The sequence below is a fragment of the Myodes glareolus genome, chromosome 15 (genome assembly GCF_982192425.1).
Source record: "Myodes glareolus chromosome 15, mMyoGla1.1, whole genome shotgun sequence".
Taxonomy (NCBI): Eukaryota; Metazoa; Chordata; class Mammalia; order Rodentia; family Cricetidae; genus Myodes; species Myodes glareolus.
Window position 1 is genome coordinate 32,141,650 of NC_142040.1, and position 26,267 is coordinate 32,167,916.

At 43.0% G+C, this 26,267-nt stretch overlaps 1 protein-coding gene across 4 annotated transcripts in view; it reads right to left on the reverse strand.

Annotated features, from left to right (window-relative positions):
• Rgs7bp (regulator of G protein signaling 7 binding protein) overlaps positions 1-26,267 on the reverse strand; it is a 103,768-nt gene that overhangs the window by 8,941 nt on the left and 68,560 nt on the right. For 3 of the 4 annotated variants that reach the window (XM_085676753.2, XM_048442959.3, XM_085676754.2), the window contains 2 exons: positions 11,649-11,796; positions 6,660-6,730 (listed from right to left, as the gene is read on the reverse strand). In XM_085676753.2, the coding sequence (XP_085532879.1) occupies positions 6,660-6,730; positions 11,649-11,796 (219 nt within the window). Of the gene's footprint in view, positions 1-6,659; positions 6,731-10,094; positions 10,682-11,648; positions 11,797-26,267 lie in introns of those variants that run through there. The other variant, XM_048442960.3, reaches the window with a different exon arrangement.

Genomic DNA, 26,267 nt, shown 5'->3' on the forward strand with positions numbered 1-26,267 from the left:
ACTGGCTTGGGTCTGTCTTTGATGTATGCTGTCACACCTTTGCCTAGCCTAGAGCTTGTCTGATCATCGCCTAGGGCAGAGGAGAAATAAGAGCTTGAAAATCTTTGGCACAAATCCAGAACAGCTTTCTACAGCATAGGAAGGCTATGCTTTTATTGAGTTCAGTTCATTAAGCTGCAAAGGTTGCTCAAACCCTTTGACGCTAACTCAGCTCCAGGTAAGCATGTCTCACCATATGGACTAAAATCCTGTCTTTGACTTTGAAGGGCTGCTGAAAGAATGTGAGCAAAGTGGAACATTTTCTGTCTCATTTTAAAGTCATTAGGCAAATCCAGTTGAACTTGTTAGGAAATTGTTGGATTTTTCCTGTAAACACGTTAGATGGGGTGTATTAAGAATTCTATTAGTTATTTTTTCCCAAAGTGCACAATTTCACAAAACCACAACTAAAGACAGATTGAAAACAAAAAACAAAAAGTGGGAAAGGAAACGAAGGAAGAAAGAACTAGGAGAAAGTGAATGAAAAGATAGCCTAGGAATTCTAATCATCAGTAAGTTCAAGGACCCTTGACTCTCTTAAGAAACAGGGATGTTCTTTCTCCATTATTCAATTTCCTTTTGCTAATATTTGTTATACAGATGGCATTTTGAGAAAAAAAGAGGGACATAAAACTGAGAAATTTTAAAATTATAATCTGAGTTTAAAGCTGTGTTCTCAGACATAATTAAGAGACATGGTCAGATGGTAACTGTAGCAGTCTTTGTACAAACTCTTCTCTTCATATATATGTGTATATGCATACACACACACACAAATATATAGAGAGAACACATTTTAGAGGACTCAGTGACTCTCAAACAACTGATGTATTAGTGTCATCTGAGCCTTTTGAATGCACAGATTGACTTCACCCTGCTTGTTTCTAGAACAGTGTGTCTGTTGTGGAGCCAGAAAAGCAGATTTTCTTACAAGTTCCTAAAGCTACTGATTGTAGTAGTACTTTCTCATTGGGACCACCAGCCCCCAAAATAATGAGACTTATTATTAATTATGAAAGCTTGGCCTTAGTTAAGCTTGTCCCATTAGCTCTTATAACTCAAACTAACCAGTTTCTATTAATATACATTCTGCCACATGGCTTTTTACCTCCCCTTCATTCTGTTTGTCTGACCCCCTCTGTGTCTTGTTGGCCTCTCTCACATTTCTAGATTCTTCCTGAGTTCCTCTCTTTCCTACCTAACCTCTTCCAGCCTAGCTGTTGGCTACTCAGCTCTTTATTAAACCAACCAGAAGGTGCTTTGGCAAAGATACATCTTCACAGTGTACAAAAAGATTATCCTACAACAACAGATATCGCAAGTCATAAGAGCAGAACTTGAGAGCTACTAAATTAACAGAAGACTACTGAGTACAAGGCTTTACATGCTGCTTAATTTTGATTGTTAACTTGATGGGATGTAGAATTATCAGGCAAACAAATCTCCAGATGTGTCATTAGCTTTGGTGGGAAGATCTACCCTGCAGGTAGACAGTAGTCCTCCATGAGGCTCTGGGCTGAATCAGAGAGAGAAGAGCATCATATTCATTGCATCTTTTTCTAGGAAAACAATTTGACCAGTGGTTCGTGATGCTTCAATGTTACCCGAATATCCCCTGCTTCCTCTAACTTCCCTGCCTTCACAAGTGCTTTCCTTCCCCCAAAGTCTGCCCTGTTGTCACACTTCTTTGCTGTGATGGACTGTATCCCCTGGAACTGAAAGCCAGAAAGAGCCCTTCCCTTAAGTTGTTTTGGTCAGGTGTTTTTAGTACAACAATGAGTTAAGTAACTAAAACACCCTGTGATGAACAGTGAGGGTAACACCAAGATGGGATTTAAAAGGAACATGGACCCTGGCCGTAAGGAACTTTTCTTTTTTCTCACTGTGAGACTACATTTACCAAGGCATGAGAAAGACCCAAATATAGTGTCATGAGAATTTCCAAGAAGAGGGGGCAAAGGTGTTATTTCCATTTTGAGCACCTTTTGTGGAAGATCCATGTAGGCCTTGGCGACCATTCTTGGCCACAAAGAATGAAAAGAACTTGAGTACTTGTTCAAGGGGGTAGGCATTCTGAATGAACACAGAATATAAACACAGATATAGAGGCACCATGGCAGCCTAGTTCAGGTTCAAATAAACAGTCTAGTCAGAATGGACTGAAAGTTTTATGAAGGAGGGGATAGTACAAACAAAACCTACTTAAAATGACCTACCTAGGCCCATGGCCTCGTACTTCTCCACCTTTAGGTACGCTTCCCTTCCCCCACATTCTTTCTTCTTTGGTTGATGGGTAATCTCCCTTTTGAGATTAGCTTTCAGCTGTTTACTTATTTGCATTTTCTGACTGCCCCATGTCTGCCTTCCTGTTCCCATCCCTTCTATAAACAATTGCCTGGGTAGATTAGCTGCCTCTAATTCCATCTTCTTACTATGCTAAAACAATTATGAAAATCTTCCTATATTCATCCTTGCTGTCCCAGCTCTATATCCCCTTCTCATTGGATAACTCCTCAACCAGGCTTCCCTGTCTCAAATTCCAAGTTAACTGCTTTTACCATCACCACCAGTGACTACCTTTCTGCCAAATCCTTCAGATTCGGCAGTTTTTATCTAGCCTAGTCACCCTGCATCATTAGCCATTCCTTCCTTGCAAATTTTTTCGATTCATTTTGCAATGTTCTTTTGATTCTCCTCTTAGGATCCCTTTGTGAACTGCTCTTCCTTCAAGACTACGTTTTTGAACCCCAGAGCATTCTGTAGGCCAATTTCTCATTGACAGTTGTAGCTGTCTGTAGGGCTCCAAGGACCACTGTTCTGAAGATCCTCAAATCTATTTCCAGTTTTCCTGGATCATGTCTTCCCTCAACACTACTAACCCTTGAACATTACCCTTACCTCCGTGTCCAAAACAGTGGTCATGTTCTGCCTTGAGGGCTCTGGCTTCCTTCTCTCCATTTAATGACAGATGCCATTGTTCACTCTGCTATCGAAGACTGAACCCAGATTCATCCTTGATTCTGCTTTCTACCTTATGAGTCATATCTGACCTCTCAAATCTTCCTGCTTAGTCCTCTGACATTACATAAAATCTGAAGCATGTCTCTTCTGAAATACTCACCTCCTAACTAACTGAATCCCATTCTAGATCAGATTTGGTTCCTACGGATTCTAGTGCATGCTGTCAACAACCGAGTTCCACGCATGAGCAAAGTTACCATCGCATCCCACAGACCGACCTCATTAAGTCAGAACTGCAGCAAAGGTGAAACTGTCTTTCAGGTTCAATCTATTTCTGCTGATCTGTTTTATAACAGCAGGCATTTCGAAGAGGTTTGCCCTTCACTTCCCAGTCTCCTTCGAGCCTTTGTCAGTAACCTTGCAGGTTCCCCACAGGTGGTTCCATTTGTAATCCATTTGACACAGCAAGCTGATTATAATTAATGAAGCTCCCTGCAGCCCTGCCAATGAGCCAGAATAGAGGGTAGGAGGGGCACTAGAGCAGGGAAAGGCACAGCAGGTCTAGAGCCAGGAGCCGGCCCTGGGGGTGCCACAGAACAAGGGTGGCCCACTCTCCTTCTGGGTACCTGTGTCTCCAAGCTCAGGCTAGAAGGACACCCACAGAGAAGGCAAGGTATGAGATGAAGGGGCCTCAGGGCTGATTGAAAGCCCTGCCCTTGCTCGCTCTCCCTTTCCTCCCCACTGAAAACCAACTTCAAGTGAGCATTTGTTGAGTAGGGAGTTGGGGAGATGTAATCAAATCTTGAAATGAACTCAGGACCACTTCTAAGTGGAGAAGTAGAGTCTGAGCTGCAGGGGTTCGCACGGCCAGCCGTCCGAGCATAGAAAGCCAGGGCCATGAGTGACATTCCCCCCCTTTTCCAACACACATGCAAATGGAATAAAAACAGAAAGGAAATAAGCCAGAAAAGAGACAGATGGCTCGCTATAATGGTTTCCAACCAGTTAGAACCAGCTTTTGAGAGCAAGGTTGTACACAAAAGAACTGGAATAATGTCCCCCCACATCGCTCCATTCCTGCACACCTTAGCTAAGGCCTGCCAGACCCACAGGTGGCCAGCATGGGGAGCCCCTGTGGTCACCTCTGTCTATGTAGTCAGAGGGAAGAATCTGGATGATTTCTGAAAGGAACTGAGTGGCATTGCCATATGTGCCTGTCAGAAAATGTCTCGAGAGACTGGTTATCCTTCCCTCAGGGCCTGTCTGGCCTCTTCCTCCGATTCTCACACCCCTCTGCCCACTGACAGCACGCTGTGAGTGGGGGCCAACTTGCTCAGTGTTTACATTTCTCTGCAGAAGGCAATGCCTGGATTCCCAAAAGCCCTTTGCCTCGGCTATTCTTTTTATTGTTAGAATATGAACTACGTCCTGCATAAATTTTTGTATTTTCATTTTCCAGTTGAATTCATGATTTAAGGCCTGGTATTATTTACTTGGGCGATTATTCCCTTTCATGCCTTCAGCAGCAGTATCAACACTTATTGCTGTTGCTCTATTATTTTACAAACACATTTAAAAGTTCAATAATTTTTCTCGTCATAGAATATAAAAATATTTATTTATATTCTACCTCCTATGATTTTCAAAATTACCCAATAAAAATGAAATTTCAGTCTTTCTGTCAACACACGGTTCCGAAATGGCTGTATGAACTAGCGCCATTTGTGGAAGGAAGGCTTAAAATGGGTTCACTTAAAATATAGACTTCATGGAATTCATAAAATTCAGACCGGGCACCGGGGGAAGTTACCCTGCTGGGAAGCTGCATGTGTGGTTCAGTAAGAGGCCAGGGTAGAGGCCAGAGGGGAGATTGGCGAACCTATTGATCCTAACGTGTGCTCCAATGTGAAGTCCCAGAGGCCCGCCCGCCCTCTGGCCTGGAGCTCAAGACGGATTTGACAAGGACATGACCCCTGGTCCTTGCAGGCTGAGTTCTACTTGCTGCTAGCTTGGAGTTCTGAGCAAGTCTGATGGCCCAGTCGGTGAGTGATGAGAACGGTTTCCGCAAACACGACAACAGCGAAGCGTCCCTGCGCTTAGACTGCTCGAAATTTTGACGACAGGCAGGCGGTCTGCCGCCTCTTTAATCCTCAAGCCACTATCTGAAGGCTTCCCCCAACCAGGGACAAGAAATCTGAAATTTCCAGATGACAAACAGCTTGCTCTAGGTCACACGGTTGGACAACGACAGAGCCAGAATCTGAACTCAAGACTAGCTTTCATGGAAGCCCTTCAGCCGAAACCCACACTCACTTTCCAGGAGCTTTGTGTGGGGAGTCCTGCACATCTGCTTTCTTCAGTACTCTGAAGCACACTGACTGGCTCTGAGAGTGGGGGTGGACGTGGTTGGCCTCCTGAACAGGCCTTGGGGCTCACTTGGAATGACCTGCACCCTCTTCTGACCCAGGCCTCCAGAGCAGTGCGGCCTAAGGTGCTTCTCAGCCGCTGTCTGGTGCGCTCTCCCGTCTCCTCCTCTCCACCTTCTGCTGAGATGCTCTCTGAGCCAAGAGGCTCTTCAGCTCGGCTGCCAAGTCCTCCTCCTCCCCTCCTCTTCACTCAGCTTCACTTGCTCCCCGGCAAACAGTGCACTGTCCTCCCTCCTGAACAGGCTTTGCTCGGGGTAAACAGGAGGAGTTTCTTTCTTGCCTCTAAAGAGCCTTTCCCGTTCTCTTGGTACCACTTTCTGAGGCTAATGTTTCGCGCGGCTGCTCTAGCTAAGGATGCTGCATGCAAAGCACATAGTATTTACTCCTCCTAGAGTCCTGTAAAGCTGGGTGAAGGTTGAACAAACATTTTCTGTTTGTACCAGGTGGTATTCCTAAGTGTGTGCCAGGCTCCAAGGACAGTGCACCCATCAGTTACCACAATCAGGACCCTCCCTCATTCTAGTGAGCATCCCTTTCTGCGTCTGTGTCCGACTGGACTCTCTTGCAGAGCTCTGGAGATGGGCTTCCTGAGTTCAAGTCCACAACCCAGTCATTCTATAATAATTTAGATGACGCTGAAAAAACTGACTAATCCTCATGTCCTAGGTCCCTGTAGAGTAGGAAAATTATAACAGAACCCCCCAATCATTATTAGATTTAAATGGGGGACTGGCTATATATGGTAGACGACTTGCCTAGCATACAAGGCCCTTGCTTTTACCCCTAATATGGGAAAAAAATTATTTAAGACAACAAAGCAGATGTATATGAAGTACACAGGACAGTGGCACACTGTGTATTCCTAATATATATTAATTCTTTCTATTATTATTTTTATATAATTAAACACATAAATGAAAGGATATTCCTGCACTAGTCTATAAGCTTTGTGCAGACAAGAGACATGTTCTTGGTCCTAGTGTGGAGGCACACTCAGGGTGGCGCTTTCCAGGGCGCAAGACAGGTCTGGCAGGGACGTGGGCATCCTATTTCAGGTGAGTGTATCTTTCTACTTCTGTCACCGAGACCTCATGATGTCGTCTCTATGGAAGAGAAATGTTCAAGGCCTTCCTCTCTTGGTTGGAAGCCCTTGCATTACCTTGCTAAGAAGCAGGCTCGGAGTTCAGCGTGCTAAAGATAATCTCTGGCTCAAAAAAACGTCCCAGGACTCACCTTGATTTTTCAGCGGTAAAGGCATGGTTTCCCTGAGTTTGCTGAGGAGGTTTTTCATTTCTCGCATGTCTCTGTAAAAGACAGAAAAAAATCAGCTGTGCATTTCCCAGATGAGACCCCAAGCAGTGTGTGCTACAGGATGAATGCAGGCTGGGACTCTACATGGAATCATATCAGTTCCAGCTTCTCATCGACACAAATTCAATTGACTTTGCTTTTACAAGAAAGACTATCTGAGAGGAGCTGGGCTCCGGAAGAAACGCAGTTTCTTGCCAAATGTTTCCCTCAGGAGGAATTCTGCTCCAGCCCTCGGCGTCACTGCCTTTGGTCCGACCTGGCTGAATTCAGTGGAGAGCCTTTAGATCGAGGACAGGACTATGGATCTACAGAGAGAGGCCAAGGACACACACTGGAACAGCGGGTCCCTGGGGTAGTCAGGCTTGGGACACATCTCTGAGACTTAGGGCCAGATGGCTGTGCTTCTGTGCGGATTCCTTGCTGTCTGCTTGTTTGAAGTCTCTCCTTGCCATGCACTGAACTGAATGACAGCAGAGCAACAAACTATTATTACTATTCTTACTATTGTTGTTGTTATTGTTGTATGGCACTGGGTATCAAACCCCGGGCTTTGTGAATAGCAAGGAGTCTCTATCAGTGAACTACATTCACAGCCCTTGTTTCTTTGAGGAAGGCCTTGAATTTCTGGCTCTTCGGTTTCAGCCTCCTGAGTGTTGGGATGGGCTTATACCACCAGACTTGACAAGGGATACATTCTGAGACTTCCAGAGAAGGCCTCTTTATAGTAGAGATATTGGAAGAGAGAGGCCATCAGGGACCATTGAAGTCAACTCCCAGGATCCATATGTTAGAGGAAGAAAACTGATTCCTGTAACCTGTCCTTAGGCCTGCACATATGTAGTGTAGCACACACATGCACATGAACACACACAGACACACACACATACACACAGAGAAACTAATCTTCCTGATCTCACATGTACAGGCTAGCACGCACACAAACATGCTCACACACCTAAATGCACATAAAGAAATAAATAGATAGGTAAATACATTTCTTCAAAAATGTTGTGGGGGAAGGGAATTCTAAAGTTGAGCTAAAGTTGGTTGCACAAACCCGTACTTACTCATGGGACAGAGGCAGAAGGATCAAAAGTTCAAGACCCACCTAGGCTACAGAGTGACTCAAGGCCAGCCTAAACATCTTAGTGAGACCTTGTCTCAAGACAAAAAAGTGGGGGGAAAAAGGAGTGGGGGAACTGAAGACAGAACTCACGGGCAGAGCATTTACTTAGCCTGGGTGGGGCTTTAAGTTTAATATCTAGTACTACAAAAGAGGAGAGAGAGAAAGGAAACCCAGATTGGAGGTTTTGTATCTGCTGCTTTTTGTTTTAAGTCGAGGAAAAAAACCACCTTGCAATTTGGGTTAAAAGCTTCCAGTCTGTTTCACAAAGCACCACTGTTGTGTTGACTCGCCTTGGAGGACCACTGCAGACCTGAGCTGACCCTCTCTAGCTCACAAGGGAGCTCCAACCACACCAAGAGAACTCTTGTGCAATTACGTTCATAGCAGCTCTATTCAAAATAGCCGGAACCTGGAAACAACCTAGATGACACTTGACTGAAAAACAGATAAAGAAAACGGGGTACATTTACAGAATGGAGTATTACTCAACTGTTAAAAATAATGACATCAAGAAATTTGAAGGCAAATGAATGGAACTAGAAAAAAAAAAACATCCTGAGTGAGGTAACCCAGACCCAGAAAGACAAACATGGTAGGCACTCACTCATAAGCTGTAAAGTTAAGGAGAACCAGGCTACAATCCACAGACCCAGAGAGGCTAGGTAACAAGGAGGGCCCAAGGTGGGACACATGGATCTCCTTGGGAAGGGGAAATAGAAGAGATATCCTGGGTGGAATGGGGGGCAGGTGGGGATGGGAACTTGAGGAATTGGGTTGAGGGATAGATAGAGGGGGAGAATGTTGAAAGAGATGATGGGAAAGGGGGCCATTGCGGGGTCAGGTAGAAACTTGATGCAAGGGAAGGCTACAAATCTACAAGATGACTAGCTAAGACTTAGCAACAGTGGGTATGTAGCCTGAACAGACCATTTCCTGTGATCAGATTGGCGACTACCCTAATTGTCATCCGAGAGATTTCATCTAGTAACCTAAGGAAAGAGCTGCAGAGACCCACAACCAAACATTACGTTGAGCTCAGGGAATCCTGCTGAAGAGAGGGCAGAAGGATTGGAGGAGCCAGAGGGGTCAAGGACATCACAAGAAAACCCACAGAAATAACTAATCTGGCTCATAGGAACTCACGGAATCTAAACCAACAACCAGAGAGCCTGCATGGGACCAATGTAGGCCCTCTACATGTATGTTACAGTTGTGTAGCTTGGTCTACTTAGAGGACTCCTAACAATGGAAGCAGGGGCTGTCCCTAATGCTTCGGCTGGCTCTTGGGAGCCTATTCCTCATACTGGATTGCTTTACCAATGAGGAGGTACTTAGTCTTACCTCAACTTGATATCCCTTACTTTGTTGACACTCATGGGGAGGTCTGCACCTTTCTGAATAGAAACAGAGGAGGAGTGGATTGGGGGCAGTGCAGAAGGGAGGTGGGGGAGGGAATAGAAGAGGGGAGGGAGGGGAAACTGTGGTTGGGTTGTAAAAGAAATTAGTAAATAAATTAAAAACCAAAGAAGCAAAATCTGAAGGGAGTTCAGGTCTCAGGCAGCGCTGACTAGAGAAGGAAAAGAGCGGCGTGGTGCGTGAATAGAAAGACCCCTGGACCATTTAGAATGGCATCCAAGGCGGTGAGGCTGATGGAGCGTCACGGGCACAGCCTGCAGATGAAGCAGAAGGAAGAGGATGCACAAGGAGGCAGGGCCACCCTCAGAAGCGCTTCCATGTAAGATCTCCAGACATGTTCAGTGAGAGGGGAAGCACGAAGCACGCACCACGAGGACGAAGTTCCGCCATCCCCTTTCACTGGATGATCCCTGTGCCTCCCCTGCACCCAAGAAGAGAACTTGATTTGGTTGACTTCAAGAGTGGCCTATTGCCAGGGACTTTTAAAGAGCCCTTCTGGTGGGTTAAATACCAGCCCACGGAGCACTGGGCAGAGAGAAAGGGAACACCAAAGAAGCCTCTGCTTCCGGGGTACTGGGACTAAAAGCGTGTGCCACCATGCCCGGAAGTTTCTTAAAGTGTGAGGTGTGGCTCTAACTGCTATTTGAACCGTATGAAAAGGAATGGCTTTGCAGATGGCTTCTGCCCTGGCCATGACATCCTGACAGATGTGTTTTCTTTCTCTGGGAACAGACCAAATAATTTTCTACTTATTTCTATAAAATAATTTATTCCTACAAATTAAGATACATGATTCTTTCATCATTTCTTCACAGTTTATAAAATTGAGACAAACAAGTTTTATTGTACGAATGCGCAGATATTGAAGTACATACAAGTTATATTAATAGCACACAATTACCCCATGCTCCAATTTCCTATAAACACAGAAATTTGGTAATTAGCTGTAGAATTATATTACAACCTGAAAGTAGAACCACAATGGCTATAAATGCCATTGTGTGTTCCATTTCTAAAAATAAAAAAAATAAAATGTTCATTATCTTGTCAGTGAGTCATACACTCAGAGGAACACGGAGTAGAATTACCCCAAGTTCATTCAGTCTCTGTACCAACTCTGGGAACATTCATAGCAAAGGGCAAAGGCATTAGTGGGAAGGTTACACAAGGACCTCGTCTTTTTGCTTCACAGAACAGCATTTTCAACATGTTGATGGGCTGGGTCTCCATTCTTTTATCATTGTTTCCTCAATAAAAAGGATCACCATAGAATTTTTCCTTCCTGGAGAAAGTTCCTCTTTAGAAGTAAACCGTGTGGGTCAATGCGGTAGCTCATTCTGGTAACTAAGTGGTTTCACACCATCAGTTGTGTTTCAGGAGAGGAGAAGGAGGCTGTGGAAACCTGTGAATTGGCCAAAATGCTAAGTAGGACATTCCAAACATCCCAAATCTAAGAATCTATTAGAAGTGTCTTTGGTTAATTTAGATTCTCTTCCCTCAGACAGAACGGTGATTTAGGAACTAGCCATTGGGTGAATAGGTCTGTCCTTTTCTCTTAAGAAGTATGCTGTTTCTTTTCCTTTTTTTTTTTCTCTTCTCTTTTTTGAGACAGCACCTCCCAAGTACTGGGATTACAACCCTGTAATCCTGGTTTGTTTCCATTTGCAATGGAGATGTGTTGTGCTGGATGGAAATAGACAGGGACCTAGGAGCCCGAAACCACTGGAGACCCTGCTACTCTCTCTCTATAGGGTATGGACCACTTACTTACTGTGATTTTAGCATAAAATGGTGCCAAAGGTTTATGTGTTGAAGGCTTGGTCCCCAGCTGGAGGCCCTTTTAGGAGGTGGTTAGACCACAAAGGCTCTGACCTAATTGGTAGGTTAGTGCATTGGTGGCTAAATTATTTGACATTATTATTGGGAGGTAGGGCAAAGCAGAAGGTGGGACCCACTTGGAAGAAGTAGGTCATATGCCACCAGGGGTACGCCTTTGAAGGTCGCATCTTGCCTCCAGCCCCTTCTGCTTTCTCTCTGCTTCCAGGTTGTTGCCAGGTAAATAGTGTCTTCTGTTAGAGGCTCCCCTGTATCGTCTCAAGCTTAAATGTAAGGGAGCCAACTACTCCTAGGCTACATCCTCTGAAATCAAGAGCCAGGACAAATCTTTCACCTTCGAGCTGTTTTCTCAGTGATTTTGTCACAGAGAAGCAAACCCGACTAACAAGTTCCTGCTAGCCTAGCCGCTCTGTCAGACCATAGTAAACTCTGTTTCTCCCTAACCTGAAACAGAGAGCCCCGTACTCTCAGTGGTTCTGAATGACACAAACTGAAGGAGGGTCAGCTTCTGTCCGGGGGTATGGCCCACTTACCTTTCAGTGTTCTCGATGTCTGTGGAAACCTGCCAGGACTGCTGCTGGCCGTCTACAGGGGACAGGGAGGAGTCCTCCAGGGCAGGTGGTTCAGCGTTCTCCTCAGTTTTGCTCTCCAAACTCTTCGCTCCCCCACTAGCTTCCTTTCCTAAGGAAAAGGTATTCGATAAGGAAAGGGAGTAAGAAATCAGTAATACAGTGTCTCTCCTCAGCATGTCATTGCAAAGACTAGTTATGCTTTGAGTGGAGTGCCTTGTTAACCCTAATGTCTCTCTGAGTTATAAAGTGTGCACATGCATGCTTGTGTGTGTTGTGTGTGCATGTTTGTATGTGCATGTCTGTCTGTGTGTATTGTGTTTGCATGTTTGTGTGTGTGCATGTATTTGTGTGTGTATTGCGTATGCATGTTTGTGTGTGCGTATTGCATACATATGCTTCTGTGTATGTGTGTGTATTGTGTATGTTTGTGTGTGTATTATCTATGCATGTTTGTGTGTGTATATAGTAGGCTCTTACGACAATCTGGAATGATAGTCGAGATCAACATTACCTAAAAGTCAAAACAAAATTTAGGGCCCTACCTTTGATGAAGAGTTGCTTTGTAACCTGGCACGAGTGACTTAGATTCCCATCTTGGGAGCAGGGATTTAGCCTGTGAACACAGACAGGCTGGATTTTGGGTCTTAGAGTCAGGAGTGAGGAACGGGGGTCGGGAGCAGGTGACGCTCAGCAGGGAGTGTGGGAGACCCTTGCTGTTCGCTCTGATCCCAGACACTGACTTTTTCAGGCTGCTGCTGAGCAGGGACTGGCTGTCCAATTCCTTGGCTCTCCGGTCTCCATCAACACAGCAGTCGACATGAAGGAAACCAGACCTAGGATGCAGTAAAACTATTGACACACTAACAACTCACCAGCTGGGGTGAGATGCCAGGGCCCTTGTCATCCTGAGCAGCTATCCACAGCAAAGCACAAGACTTATGTTTACTGTCCCTGGCCTCAAATAAACTCTCAAACAACTCTAAAAATTGGGTCAACCACAAGGTGACATGAAATTGGATAGAGAATCACAGTCCTTGGTCTAGGTATATACTACGTCACAATCTCCCCTATTTTACTTTGAAGATGTTTATAGTCACAGAACCATGAAAATGGCCAGAGAGCCAGGCTGCAACCTTCTTCAGCTTCATTGTTTATTTATTTGCTTCCTTATTCCCTATAGATATTTCTTGGTTGTCAGCTAAATACCAAACACTAGGCTTGCTGTGAGAAATAGCAATTGAAGAAAGACTGGTTCTTCCCTTCTCCTGCTTTTTCTCCTCCTCTCTGTCCTTCAGATTGCCTCTCCCCTTCCCTCTTCCTCCCTCTCTTCTCCTTTAGACAATATCTTGTTTAATCCTGGATGTACTGACACTATATAGCCTAGGCTGGCCTCAAACTCATGGCAATCCTCCGACCTCAGTTTGCTGGGACATCAGTAGATAGTAGCAAAAGCTATACAAATAATTGCAAAGCTGCTTCAAACATTAGACAGTTTGGAGAAAAGGTATCTCTTGTGTTTTTATTCTCTTTTCCTTAATTTTATTTTCAGTATGTAAATATAATCCTAGAGAAATTTAAATTGTTGGCTATTATTGAAAATGGATGATATAGAAGTTTCACTTATTTCCTTTTAACTCAGCTTCACCAATCCTTTGAAAACAACAGCAACGAAAAACCCCTCAAATGTGTGAACAGACTGGCTACCATGGGAAAAAATCTAGGATTCCTAGGAACTGGTAACATCTCAGTTTGTCTCTTCTGTCCCCCAAGCTAGCAACAGAAGGAAGAAGGTAAGAGCTGTGTACCCTTCCTCAAAGCACAGCAGAAACTTGGAGCACTCATTCAGAGCTTGAAGACAAGTTATTGGATGGGAAGTTTGGGTCCTCGGCAGTGCACTTTGTGCACAGGGATCCCGCGGCTGTTGCTTGCCTGAGGAATTGTTTTTCCAATCTTAAGGCATGCTGCTGGGTTGAAATTAATTAAGTACATAATTTAGCACTGTATCATTTCACAGTCGGAGGGCAATGACCTCTTAGAGCCATTTGCGTTTGCCTCCTGGCCCAAAGGCAGGTGTCCATTTGCCGCCCGCCTCTGGACAGAATTCTCCTGGGACTTGAACCTGAGCTGATTTGGGAGAAGACCAAGGGGGACGTCCCAGGAAAGCCCTCAGTTTTTTAAACTTTGAAGGCTAAGAAACATGAAGGCATGTATGGGATGTACCTTTGATTGAAAATTTCCAAGGGGATCTGTGGAAAAAGGTTCTTAGCCTCTATGTGCCTGAAAATACATATCCTTCCCGCCCCTTCTGCCATGCTCACCCCTGCGTTCTGTTGGCTGTGCGCAGAAATCTGTGTTCACACGAAGCTTCTCTGAGAACTCGGATGGCATTGTTCTCTCATCTTCCATTTATATCCAGAGATGCTTTTGTACGTGGTCTATTTATGGATCTCTGAAAAGTTTTAGTCTATAATCTTTCAACTTTTGAATCCTAAAACGGCTCCCAAATACACCTTCCTGTGAACTTTTCTCGGCACTTGATTAGGATTCACCCTTTATTCTGAAAAACTGCATAGAAGTTGGTATCTAAAATTACATAGAAAATTTTTACACATATTTTGTGATCAATCATTTAAATATAGGTTGCAGGCCTTATTTCACGCAGTTCTAAGGACTTTGGTATCTAGGGCATTACGGATGGAAGATGGCTCAGTGGGTAAGAGACTCTGCTGTGTCCTATGGAGACCTGCATACAAATCCCCCACACCTGGGCACACACAGGCATGGTTGCACATGGCTGTCATCCTTGCTCTGGGAAGAAGAGATAGGAAGATCCTGGGAGTGCTGTAAACAGCGAGCTTCAGATTCCGTGTCAAGTGAATAAGGCAGACAATGACATAGGAAGGTGCTCAACACCCTTCCCTGGTCTCTGAATATGCAGGCATGCACTTCCACACCGTGTGTATACACATGCATGAAACACACACACACACACACACACACACACACACACACACACACCCAACATACAAAAACAGAGAAAAAAAGAATAAGGATGTTTTAGTTTATTACCCACAAAATGATCATACTAAATAATTCTAAAACTTTGGTTGAATACAATTAATAAAATTTGATACAGACAATATTATTGATATCTAGTCTGTGTTCAAACTTGTCCAGTTGTTCCAATAGTGTCCTCTTTGGCTTTATTTCTGAGTGGAGGAACCCAATTTAAAGGCTATGTACAGCATTTGCTTCTCGTGTTTCCCTGCATTCGTTTCATTTAACGCAGCACTCTTGCTTTTTATCTCATGAATACTTTCATTCAAGAGGAGTCCACAAGAGTTAATTTATAGAATGCCTTTCTTCCTGTCTGGAGTTGTCTGATGATTCCCCATGTCTAAGCGTGTAGTAAACATTTTCAGCAAGAATATCACAGAAGCCATACTGGGTTCTTGGTTCATCACACCGGAAAATGCATATGTCCTTTGATGTACTGTTAATGATGCTAATTTGGCTAAACTGACTAATGGCAACTTTTATTATGGCAGTCACTACTTTCTCTTTGTTGCTATAAATGATTAGGTGATTAATTGAGAGCACAATAGTTTTAATTAAAGTATTTCTGGGACTAGGGCTCAGTGGGTAAAGTATTTGTCATTCAAGTGTGAGGATGGGAGGTTGGATCACCCTAGGGCCCATGTAAAGATGGGTGAATGTGGTGCCTGTAATCCCAGTCCTGGGGAGGTGTCGATGGAGGATGCCAGTGACAAGATGCTTAGCCAGGCCAGCTCATCCAATCACTAAAGTCTAGGTTCAGTAAGAGAGCCTGCCTCATGCTATTTCCAACTTGGTATAGACAATTACTGTCTTGTGGATATGGCAGATTTACAGATACAATGATTTTTTTCTTTGCATGTAATGATTCCACACATTTTAAGCTTTTTATCATCTTAATAGCACACCTTCCAATATTTATTATTTGCTGCATTTGCTATATCCCTTTAGCAGTGTTGATTTCTTTTTTCCGTTGACAATCTCTTCATTCCTGGATGTCTGTTCAGATGCCTTCGAGTATGTCTGTCTGTCCTTCGACCAACAGTGTCCTGTTAATTGTGGAGAAGGATGGGGTGTGTAGTTGGACAACACATGTTTGAAACTCTTTTCATGGGTGCAAGATGTCCCCATCCCAAGACCATTTGTCCTGGGCTCCCTGTCCAGCTTGTTTCCTGCCTTGTGTTTCTTGGGTGGAATTCCTGCCGTAGAGAGAAATGCTAAGAAGTTTAACTTGGTGCTGGCTGTAACCCAGAATCCACTTTCTTTTTTCTGGCTGCTGTCCTTGTGCAGGCCCAGCATCATTTTACATTCTTTTCTGCTTTGGTTCCCAAGACCAACACTGGTAGCTTCTTCCGAGCAGGCAGTGGTGACCCTCTGAAGTGCAGTTTCAAACACCAGCTCTGACAGTTTTAAATCCCTGTTAGTGGTTTGTGTTTCTTGACTGGGTTTGAAGTGTTCCTGCATTTTCTTTTTTCTTTTTCTTTTTTTTTCATTTCTTCTCATTTGAATTATTTTGTTTGCTTGTTTCTTCCTGAGTTTCTTATCTGCCTGGCTCCCTCTGTTCACTTATTCCTAAACTTCAGCAGATTAATTCCCAATTGCTTATCTGTTTGAAGAAATTCTTTAAACTTCCTGGTTTGCTTGGGTGCTCTTCATTTGTTTTTCGGAGTTATAGGAGATGTTCTGTGTTTGCCAGCCTCTACTTTCCATTTTTCCTTACAGTTGGAAAGGGCCATGTGACAATGCACTCTTCTGGACCCTGAATATTTTCCTGTAGGATCTCCCATGCTTTTTGAAAGCTGGGTAGATATTGCACCCTAATTCTGACATCATTGGACAATGCCATAAATGAATAAACTTACTGTTCTCATCGAATGAGATATGGCATTATTTTACAAAACAACTACCCCACCCTGACAAACTAATACAGATTTATTATTTTCTCAGTATATTTTTTCTGTCATTTTGATGAAAATTTTTTTTCTTAGCTAGGAAGGGAAATATCCACAAGTTTAGATCAACATTTCTGTTAAGTTTTCTTCTTTAATCAAATTTCCTTTCCGTTAACATAGGCTGAAGAATGCAAATAATTATCCAATAATCATTGCTTGAATCTTTGCTCCATGCACTGCATTAGATAATGAGAATGCATTCAAGACCACCAAAGTCTGCAGAGGACAACAGCCAGGAATTCAGTTTAGAAATGACAACCTTTGTGTAATGTGCCATCAGCAGCACCATGGGCGTGCTTGAGGGACAGGGACCAGCCTAGATTTAGTGTTTCAGGAGCATTTTGTGTTTCTGCAGGAAGTCATATCTAAATTAGGACCTTTAATCAAGTTCAAGGATGGTCTAGGGAGAGGGAATGGGTGCAGAGCTGGGTAGAATGATCCATATTATCCCAGGCAGAAGGATACACAGAAAAAAAACAAACACTTCTCTTGAGATTCTACAACATAGTTCAAGATACTTTGAGTGTACCAGAGTTGGTTGCAGGGGACAAATATGGGATATTACTGGTGGTCTACGAGACCAAAGAAGTTACCCAAAGTCACTTCGTTTTTTTGAACTACATGGGACTTAGCAGAAAAGATTGTACTCTACACACCCTGTCAGTAATCAGTTTGAGGTCTTCGCTCCCAGTTTGCCTCCTTTGCCTGTCTGTCCTTGGAATGGGATACTTATCTAAGACCAGGTTGGGCCCCCTGCCTTGCTCTTAGCGAAGGGATCAGCATGCTTCCAAATGGTGACTTCCAAAGCCATATTTTGCTTTGCCTAAGAGTGACTGTGCATTCAAAATCATTTCCTATTATGAAATGAAAAGTTCTGTCCCCTGAAAAATCAATTTCAGGCCTCAGTGAACAAATATTTGCTTGGGGGAGGGAGTAGTGGTGAGTACGAGAGCCTGCAGAGGGCCTTGAAATCATGCTAAGACCGTTGCCTCACTCTTTGCAACCAGGCCGCTGAAGTTGTGGCCATGTCCCTTAGGGTCATGCAAAGCCATTTGCTTTTAGCTCCTTGGGGATTCGCATGTATTTTTAGCCTGTTTATGGATAACTTAAGAGGCATGTTTGAGGGAAAGTCAAGAGAAACCAACCATGAAAAGGAAGGTTAGATATTCTCACACTCCTTAGCAATGGTCAATATCTCGGGAGGAAGAAGCCCACATCAGGTATGAGGCCTCCCAGGAGAGCCACAGAGTCTTCCAACCTTACAAGTCCACAACTGGCGAGAAGGCTGGGTGGGGATCCTTTGGTCACACCCACCTCTAGAGATCTCTTCTCTTCCTTTAGTCCTACACTCCTTTGTCCTCACCTGAATTTTCATACATTCCCCCTTCCTCCTTTTTCTTTCATTCTTGTTTTTTCCCTCTTTCTTCAGCCACCCAGTCACCATGGGAGATGCTGTCATTGACAGGGTCTCCTTGTGGGTCCTTAGTTTGGTCTCTAGGGTCCAGCACGTCCATATTACCATTTGGGTACTTCTGTGCAGGAACCAACAAGTCATACTGTATCACAGCCCTGACATTTCTTTAATAGCAGCAGCAAGTTTCCTATGTCCTCTTTGCTCCTGACAGATCGTCCGTAGGGACAGTCCTCACAGAAGAGACTTCCAGGTCAGTTTTTGTACTGACTGAATGAGAAGAACAAACAAAGTAGACACAGTTTACATTAGATACCCAGCTGTCTGTTCAGAGTGGCTCTCACGTTCACGTGTTTCAGCTTTTCTGACTCTGCACTGTGCCAACACCTGAAGAAACACAGGGCAGGCGCTAAGTAACGTACCTGCACCTTCTTGTGTTTTAGGAAGTATGTACGTTAGATGGAAATTGGTTCTATTAATTCAGTAAGTTGTTTATGTTAAAAAATAGTTTCAAGACTTTTCTACATGATGATGAGAAGATATGTATTGACCGCAAAGCATGTGGCGGAGGATAGTGCTTATACTAAACACAGGGCTCCTTATTTTCCGAAGAATCTGGAAATAAATAATTTCCAATCCAGAAGTGATGAGGCACTAACCCCCAACCTCAAGGTTCCCTGTCCCTTTCTGTCCTTCTGTGGCACCAGAGAGACGGTAATGACCCTGCCATAGCCGCTCTCATGTTGGCTCTATGAAGCTGTGTGAGAAAGCAGAAGGACCAGGTTCCCTCAGAACCTGAGAGAGAAAACAATTGAAGATGTGTGTGTGTGTGTGTGTGGCTTTGGTTTACCTCAATCCTGTAACAGGGCAGAGCAGTGTGCAAGATGCATTTCCAATGTGGCTAACTAAATTGCAACTCTTCTATAATGGGCATCAGGGTTAAGCTATACAGTATCTTATTTGCTAAGAGTTTTTTTCTTTTCTTTTCTTTCTTTTTGTTTGGGGGGGTGTTCTTAAGACAGGCTTCTCTCTGTAGCTTTGGATCCTGTCCTGCAACTTATTCCGTAGACCAGACTGGTCTCGAACTCACAGAGATCCATCTGCCTCTGCCTCGAGTACTGGGATAAAAGGCATACACCACCACCTCCTTACTATAATATCTTATTATATGAAGTTCTGTCATATGGTGTAGACAGTCACAGAGATAGAGTTAATAGATGTTTTTAGGTCATCCTTAGGACTATAAAATCTGGTGATGTGTATATTTTAAAAAGAACAGGCTTTCTTGGTTGAAGGTCTTTTGTGTTTGTGGCGAAGATGCTGCCTTCTTGCCATTCAGGTCAGATTCAACGGTATGTCCTCAGAGAACTTTGACTACCCCGTCGAAAGTACCCATTTCATCCCACTTAATTGCATTGTATGATCAATTTCAATCATCTGCATATTTTGGAGTTTTAGAAAATTTGATTGTCTAGCCTTTCCCCTCCCTCATTTTTTCCTTCCTTCCCCCCCTCCCTCCCACTTCCTTCTTTCCTCCCCTTCTCCCTCTCCTTTCTTCCTCCTTCCTAATTTTGTCACCCTTGCCCTCCCTCTAGACTACGCACTCCATGAGAACAGGGCTCTAGCAACTTCCATCACTGCCAGCTTTCAGCACAGAGAGCACCACCTCACATATGACAGATGAACAATGCATATTGGCTTAAAGAATGAATTCATGTTTTCTCTTAGAATTTCAAACATAGCTCCTATTTTAGGATTTAGTTTGCTTCATTTTTCTCTAACTCAGTGTTCTATTTTAGTATCAGTTGCTCCTTCTTACACTGGAAAAATAAAGTATTTACTTATGGCTAAAAAATCTTTTTTTGCCATTTTCCTTTTTTCTCAATTCTTTTGTTCATGTGAATCGTTTCCTTTGCGTTAGTTAGCACGATTCTGGATACACTGGATTTTTTTTTTTTTTTTTTTTTTTTGCCTATGACCAATACTTATCGTGAGTTCATCTTGAAATTTCATTGTATCTGGGCCATTAATTTCCATTAATAAGTCTTGAGTTATTAGTTCCCAGGCTCCCAATCCAGTTTTGTAGAAAGATTTTTTTTTTCAGTCTTTACCATTTCCTTCTATTCCTTTTAGTCAGCACATCTCTACATGTTTTTAAATCTGAATTTACCATGATAGTACGTTTCAGAGGAAGAATCCATCTAATCCAAAAAGGATGGGTGTCTCATGCCCTCAAATGACCAAGGGGCACTTTTGCTGCAAACTGTGACTGAGAGGCAAGAAGAGTCAGAGAGGGCAGCGTGGAAGCAATGCAAGACGAGGAAAAGGGCAGAGAAAGCAAGTTCAGATAAAAAGGAGCCCGTTTTGGAATGGGGAAGTTCTCATAAATAAGTAAATGGCAGCAGAGAAAGCAAGAAAAAACAGTGGTCAAAAAGCAGGATTTTCCAGTTCCCACAGCAGCCTGCCCTCACTTTCTGCCAGCAGAAAGAAGGAAACCTGAGAGCTTCTTTCATCCAGCGGCAGGAAGCAGGCATCAAAGGTCAACATAATGCATGCAGTCAGCACCAGGGACAGATTTCTTCCCTAAGTTGGTGTGACGAGACGAGACCAAATATTTTCCACTATAAACACAGAAATGAGATGATATGAATCAGCACTCTCGTTTACAACCGAAAAGTGTTAGAATATCAAACTATAAAATGACTAAAATTATTCCCATCTGCCATCTTCCTCTAGAAACAGCTTTTCGGGGCCACACTGTACCTGATAGAACCCAATAGTGTTTATTAAACTTAGGTTTTACCTCACATAGCTGTAATTTGCTTTAATTTTGTTGGCCATGAAAAAGAGAAAACCATTTTAGGAATATTTTTCTCCGTTTCTTTGGCAGAAACATGATCTTAAAAAGCATATAATATTTCCAAATGCCTTGTGCCAATCAGACATATGAGATAGCAAAAATTTCTATACACAAAGCACAGAATTTGCAAGAAGATTCTTTGAAATGCTATTGAGACCAAGGATACAAATTTGCTTAATTGGAAGAGGACAATCTTCGTTATTAAATGCAAGCTCACTACGGGAGCCTTAAAATGATTTGGGGCATACTTTCCTAGAAAAAAAAGCCACACTCTCAACTCTTGAGGTGACCTTGTATGCCCTTTATCTCTAAAAAGTAAATGTGTACTCAGCAATAGAAGAACAAAGCGAGCTATACGATAGTCTATGAGCTTCCGGTAAGCTAGGGAGGTGCACAGAGGTAAGAATAAACTGCATGTTCGGCTTGCTATGAAGCAGTTCGGTGTCCCTATTTAATCCCAGCCCAACACTGAAAAACAGGAGGCTTTGATGGAAAGCTGTCTAGAAACTCAATTACAATGATATTTGCTTTCCTTGGCAGACATGAAAAGCTAAAGAAGAGAGCAATGGTCAACCTTCAGCATCTACCCAGGGGGAAGAGAAAGGAGCCCACCTAAAGATTTTTTAAAAAAAATTTTTTTATTTATTTAATTATTATGTATACAATATTCTGTGTGTGCCTGAAGGCCAGAAGAGGACACCAGACCTCATTACAGATGATTGTGAGCCACTATGTGGTTGCTGGGAATTGAACTCAGGACCTTTGGAAGAGCAGGCAATGCTCTTAACCACTGAGTCATCTCTCCAGCCCAAAGATTTTTTTTTTAATGCATCAACTTTTCTCATAACATTGGAAGAAATAAATCAGGTAGAGGTCCTGAGCAGGAAGAGAGGACTACAAGTCCCTGGAGATTCTGGGGACCACCTGACTTCTGAGAGAGATAAAGATGGGCTAGAGAGGAGGACAGAGAAGAAGAGTAGGGCCCAGGAATGTAACTCAGTGGTAGAGCGTTTGCAGAGCAAAGGGCCTGGGCTCAATACCCATTATGGGAAAGGAGGAGTAGGTGGAGGAGGACAGTGAGGTGGGTATGAAGACACTTGGTGGGGAGGCTGGACAGCTGGCTCAGCAGTCAAGAGTACCATTGTTTGCATAAACAACATGATGTCCTGAAAAAGTCACCTGCCATCTTAACTAGCAGAATTTGAGGCATAAATGGTGCCTCTTTGCTGATATGTGACACATAGAATAAATTAAACGTAAAATGCTATGAATATGTATCAGTCATGGGAAAGAAGAACGGCTCTCGATCTTTTCCTGAGACTTCCCCCACCTCACCTGGCATTTGTAAGCATCTCTACTCTGGTTTCTACTGCATGGCTCCTTCAGGCCTATCTGCAGTTCTCCTTGTACATCTCCATTCAAAGCCCTGGTAGGGCAGATTAGCTCACATCTGTCCCACATTTCCTATCTCCTGTCGTCCGGTGCTGCAGTTAGGAGTCTCACGCGTGTTGACCTCTGTCAATTTACTTTTACAGAATCTACTCCAAGTTTCAGGAATATATCATATGTCTTAATTTGGATACCCAATTCTTCTCTTCAAGTTTAACACTCACTTGCTGCAGTCTGTGAACCATTTTTTTTCCTCAACTCACTTCTGGTCACTGCAGTCAAATATTTCTCTTCTCAATCCATGCCACCAAGGGAGACCACAGAAGACTTGAGATATATATATATATATATATATATATATATATATATAATATATATATAGCACTGGATGGAGGTTTTCTGAGTAGAGGCAAGCTATTCTATAGCTACCAATGATATGCAAGAAAGAGCAAAAACTAGTGATACCAGCTGACATTTTCTGTGTTATTCTGATAGCGGGAATGTGACTTCAAACATAATATAAACAAAACAGGAGTCAAAAATAGCAATAGAGAGTCACCTCCTTAGGTTCAACATGGGGATTAATAGAAAGAAGAAAGAAATAGGAAGGATATATTATACAAACAAAGAATGGGAAAATTCATAATGATTTCTTTAATGGAACCCTTCCATCCTTTATTTAAATGCTGGTACTGTTTTAGTCCCCATTCTAGAAATTTTTAGGAAATTTCTCAAATATGTCTCTAGTGTTGTATTGTTCTCTGGTTTAATGACACGTTCCTTGGTGCCTACCACTAGTGACTTTTCTTCAACATAGGATTTAATCACACATATTTCTATCTTCTTTACTTCTAGAGTAACTGGGACTTTCTCAACAAAAAGAAATTACCTCTTAGCGTTACTGTAATTCTCTACTGGTGCCGAGACAATGCTAGCTCTTAGATGTGTGAACACAAGAGACTTTTGAGGAGAGGGAGGCTGTATGTCTGCATCATGCGAGGAAGTCGGGACGTATTTCCAAAAAGAGTAGCTGCACACGGGCCGCTGATTACAGGTGGCCGTCAGGTGTACTCAGCTGAAGCAATGCTTTCGTAATTGTTCTCTTAATGTTTTCCCAGGAGTTGCTTCTTTAGAGGAAACTTTGATTTAGTAGGTTCAGGGTGAGAATGGACACTTGGCATCTTAACCATGGCATGGATGCTGATGCTGATGCCCCATGACTGAACAGTGAGAACCATTACCCACTTTAAATGTAAAGTGTTCACAGAGCAGCCAGGCCACTGGAGTCATTATTGTGCAGCTCGTTCTGACTGAAGGCACCAACCACTCTGGATTTTAAGGAGGGTTCAACTCTAAATAATAATGACTTTGGAGCAATCAGAAATCCAATAGGAAATTTAATACTACATGAAAAAAATCAAAGACACTCTCAGATGTTCCCTTTTTAGGATTTATGCATAGGCAGTTAGGCGTTAGGGCAGAAGATGTAGGTTTATTTATTTATTAATTTATTATTTACTTTCTGGGTCTAGTTTATTTCAAGTAATATGATGATTTCTAGCTCAATCTTTTTTTTTTGCAAACAACATGATTTCATTCTTTATGACTGTTCAATACCCTATTGTCTATGCATGCCGCATTGTCATTATCCATTCATCTACTGATGGGTATCTAAGCTGTCCTGGTTATTCTGATAGGCATGATGGAATCTCATTGCAGTTTTAGCTTGCATTTTTTAAAAAGATTTATTCATTTATTATGTATACAGTATTCTCAGTACTCTGCCTGCAGGCCAGAAGAGGGCACCAGATCTCATTACAGATGGTTGTGAGCCACGGTGTGGTTGCTGGAATTGAACTCAGGACCTTTGGAAGAGCAGGTGGTGCTCTTAACCACTGAGCCATCTCTCCAGCCCTTTAGCTTGCATTTTTTTGATGGCTAATGATATTATCACACTTTTTCATATACTTAGTGGCTCTCTCTCTGTCTCTCTGTCTGTCTCTCTCTCTCTCTCCAAGGACTTGTTATGTATACTAGGATGATCTTGAACTTGCCGTAACCCTCCTGCTTCTGCCTCCCAAATACTTTTGCCACTATTTATTTTGTAGTTTTATTGTTTGAGAATTTTTATATAAATTATATGTATTCTCTCCCCAATTCTTCCTCCTGTCCTCCACCACCTTTCCCTACCAGTCTCATGTGCTCTATTTTTAAAGTCACTAAGTCCACTTGGTGTTGCTAGAATGTACTTGACTGTAGCACCATTAACTGGAGCATGGGTAGCCTCTCAGCAGCCATATCCCTGAATGAAACTGACCCTTTCTCTCCCAGCAGTCCTCAGTTGCCAATAACTCTTCAGCTAGGGTAGGAATTCATGAGCCCTTCCTCCATTCATGCAGACATTTTGGCTGGTTTGATACTGTACAGGTCTTGTGCATACAGTCACAGCTGTTGTGAGTTGATTCTCTACTTCCACTGTATGGGTTATGGGAAGCTAACTCAGGAGGGCAGATTTGGCAGCAAGCACCACCAACCACTGAGAAATCTTGCTACCAGTCCCTATGTGTAATTTTAAAATAAGCTTGTTTTTATTCAGAGTTAACCTTGCTTTTGCTAAATTAATAGAAAGTTCATTGGACCTAGGGACCAATTTAAGTGTTATTTTATTTCTTCCATTTTATAATTTCAACCACAGATGCTGGTGAGATTTTAGATACATATAAATGGATAAATAAATAAATTTAGTGGTTATTGATGACAGTGTACCTTTAATTTGGGTGCCTGTCTGTTCACTGCTACTATGTAGAGATACTCTTGCTCTCGGAGGTTCACTTTGTGCTCTTTGATCCTGCTAAACACAGTCATTTCTAGGACTGCTTTTGTAGATCCCTTTGGACTATGTGTAAACTTTCAGAGAATAGTCCTATCCTTTTCTTTCTTAAAAGCAGGCTTGACGGCAGGTGTTAGAAGTTTCACTGCTGTCTTGAATAAGTGGCTGATGCGTGTAATCACTGTAGAGACCTAGGCAAGAGGATTGCTATGAGTTCAAAACCAACCCAAGGTACAATTTTTTAAATCAATTAATTAATTAATTTTTAGTTCTCTAACTAGAACCTGAGGCAAGAGTTCTACCACTGAGCTACAAACCCAGCCTTAATTATTATTTTTTTTAAAGAGAAAGTCAGAAAGGGAGGTTAAACAACCATGAAGACAGGAGGCAATGAAGAGCAAAGAACTGCTCCAGTGTGAGAGAATGTGCTTTTTATTTGTTCTTGAGAACACATGCAAAGGACAACCAGCGTAAGGGATCCCTTCTAATTTAAAGAACTAACAGAAGAGCTAGTTTCCTTTCAAAAGCTAGCTGTGGGGCTGAGCACGTAGCTCAGTTGTTGGAGTGAGCATTCAGCATACATAAAGCTCTGAGTTCAAGCCCCAGCTCCACATAAAACAGAGGTAGATGTGTGACCCTCTAATCCTAATGCCTGCAGGGGTAGAGGCAGCAAAGAATGGTTCCAATTGGCTCACATAGTCGAGTGTTTAGGCAGCAGGGAGGGACACCATGTGAAAACGATGAGGGCCGTGGTTCACAGCCTTCCTACTACTGCAGCCCTTTGATTCAGTTCCTCACGGTGTGGGGACCTGCAACCCTAGAATTAGTTCGTTGCTACTTCATAACTGTGATTTTGCTACTGTTATGAATGGCACTATAAGTATCTGTGTTTTCCAATGGTCTTAGGTGAACCCTGTGAAAGGGTTATTTGATTCCCCTGAGGGATTGAGACCCATGGGTTGAGAACTTCTGGATTGGGAGGTGTGGCCTTGCTGGAGGAAGTATATCACTGTGGGTGGATATGGAGGTTTCAAAAGTTCATGCCAGGTCCAGTCTCTGTCTCTCTGTCTCTGTCTCTTTCTCT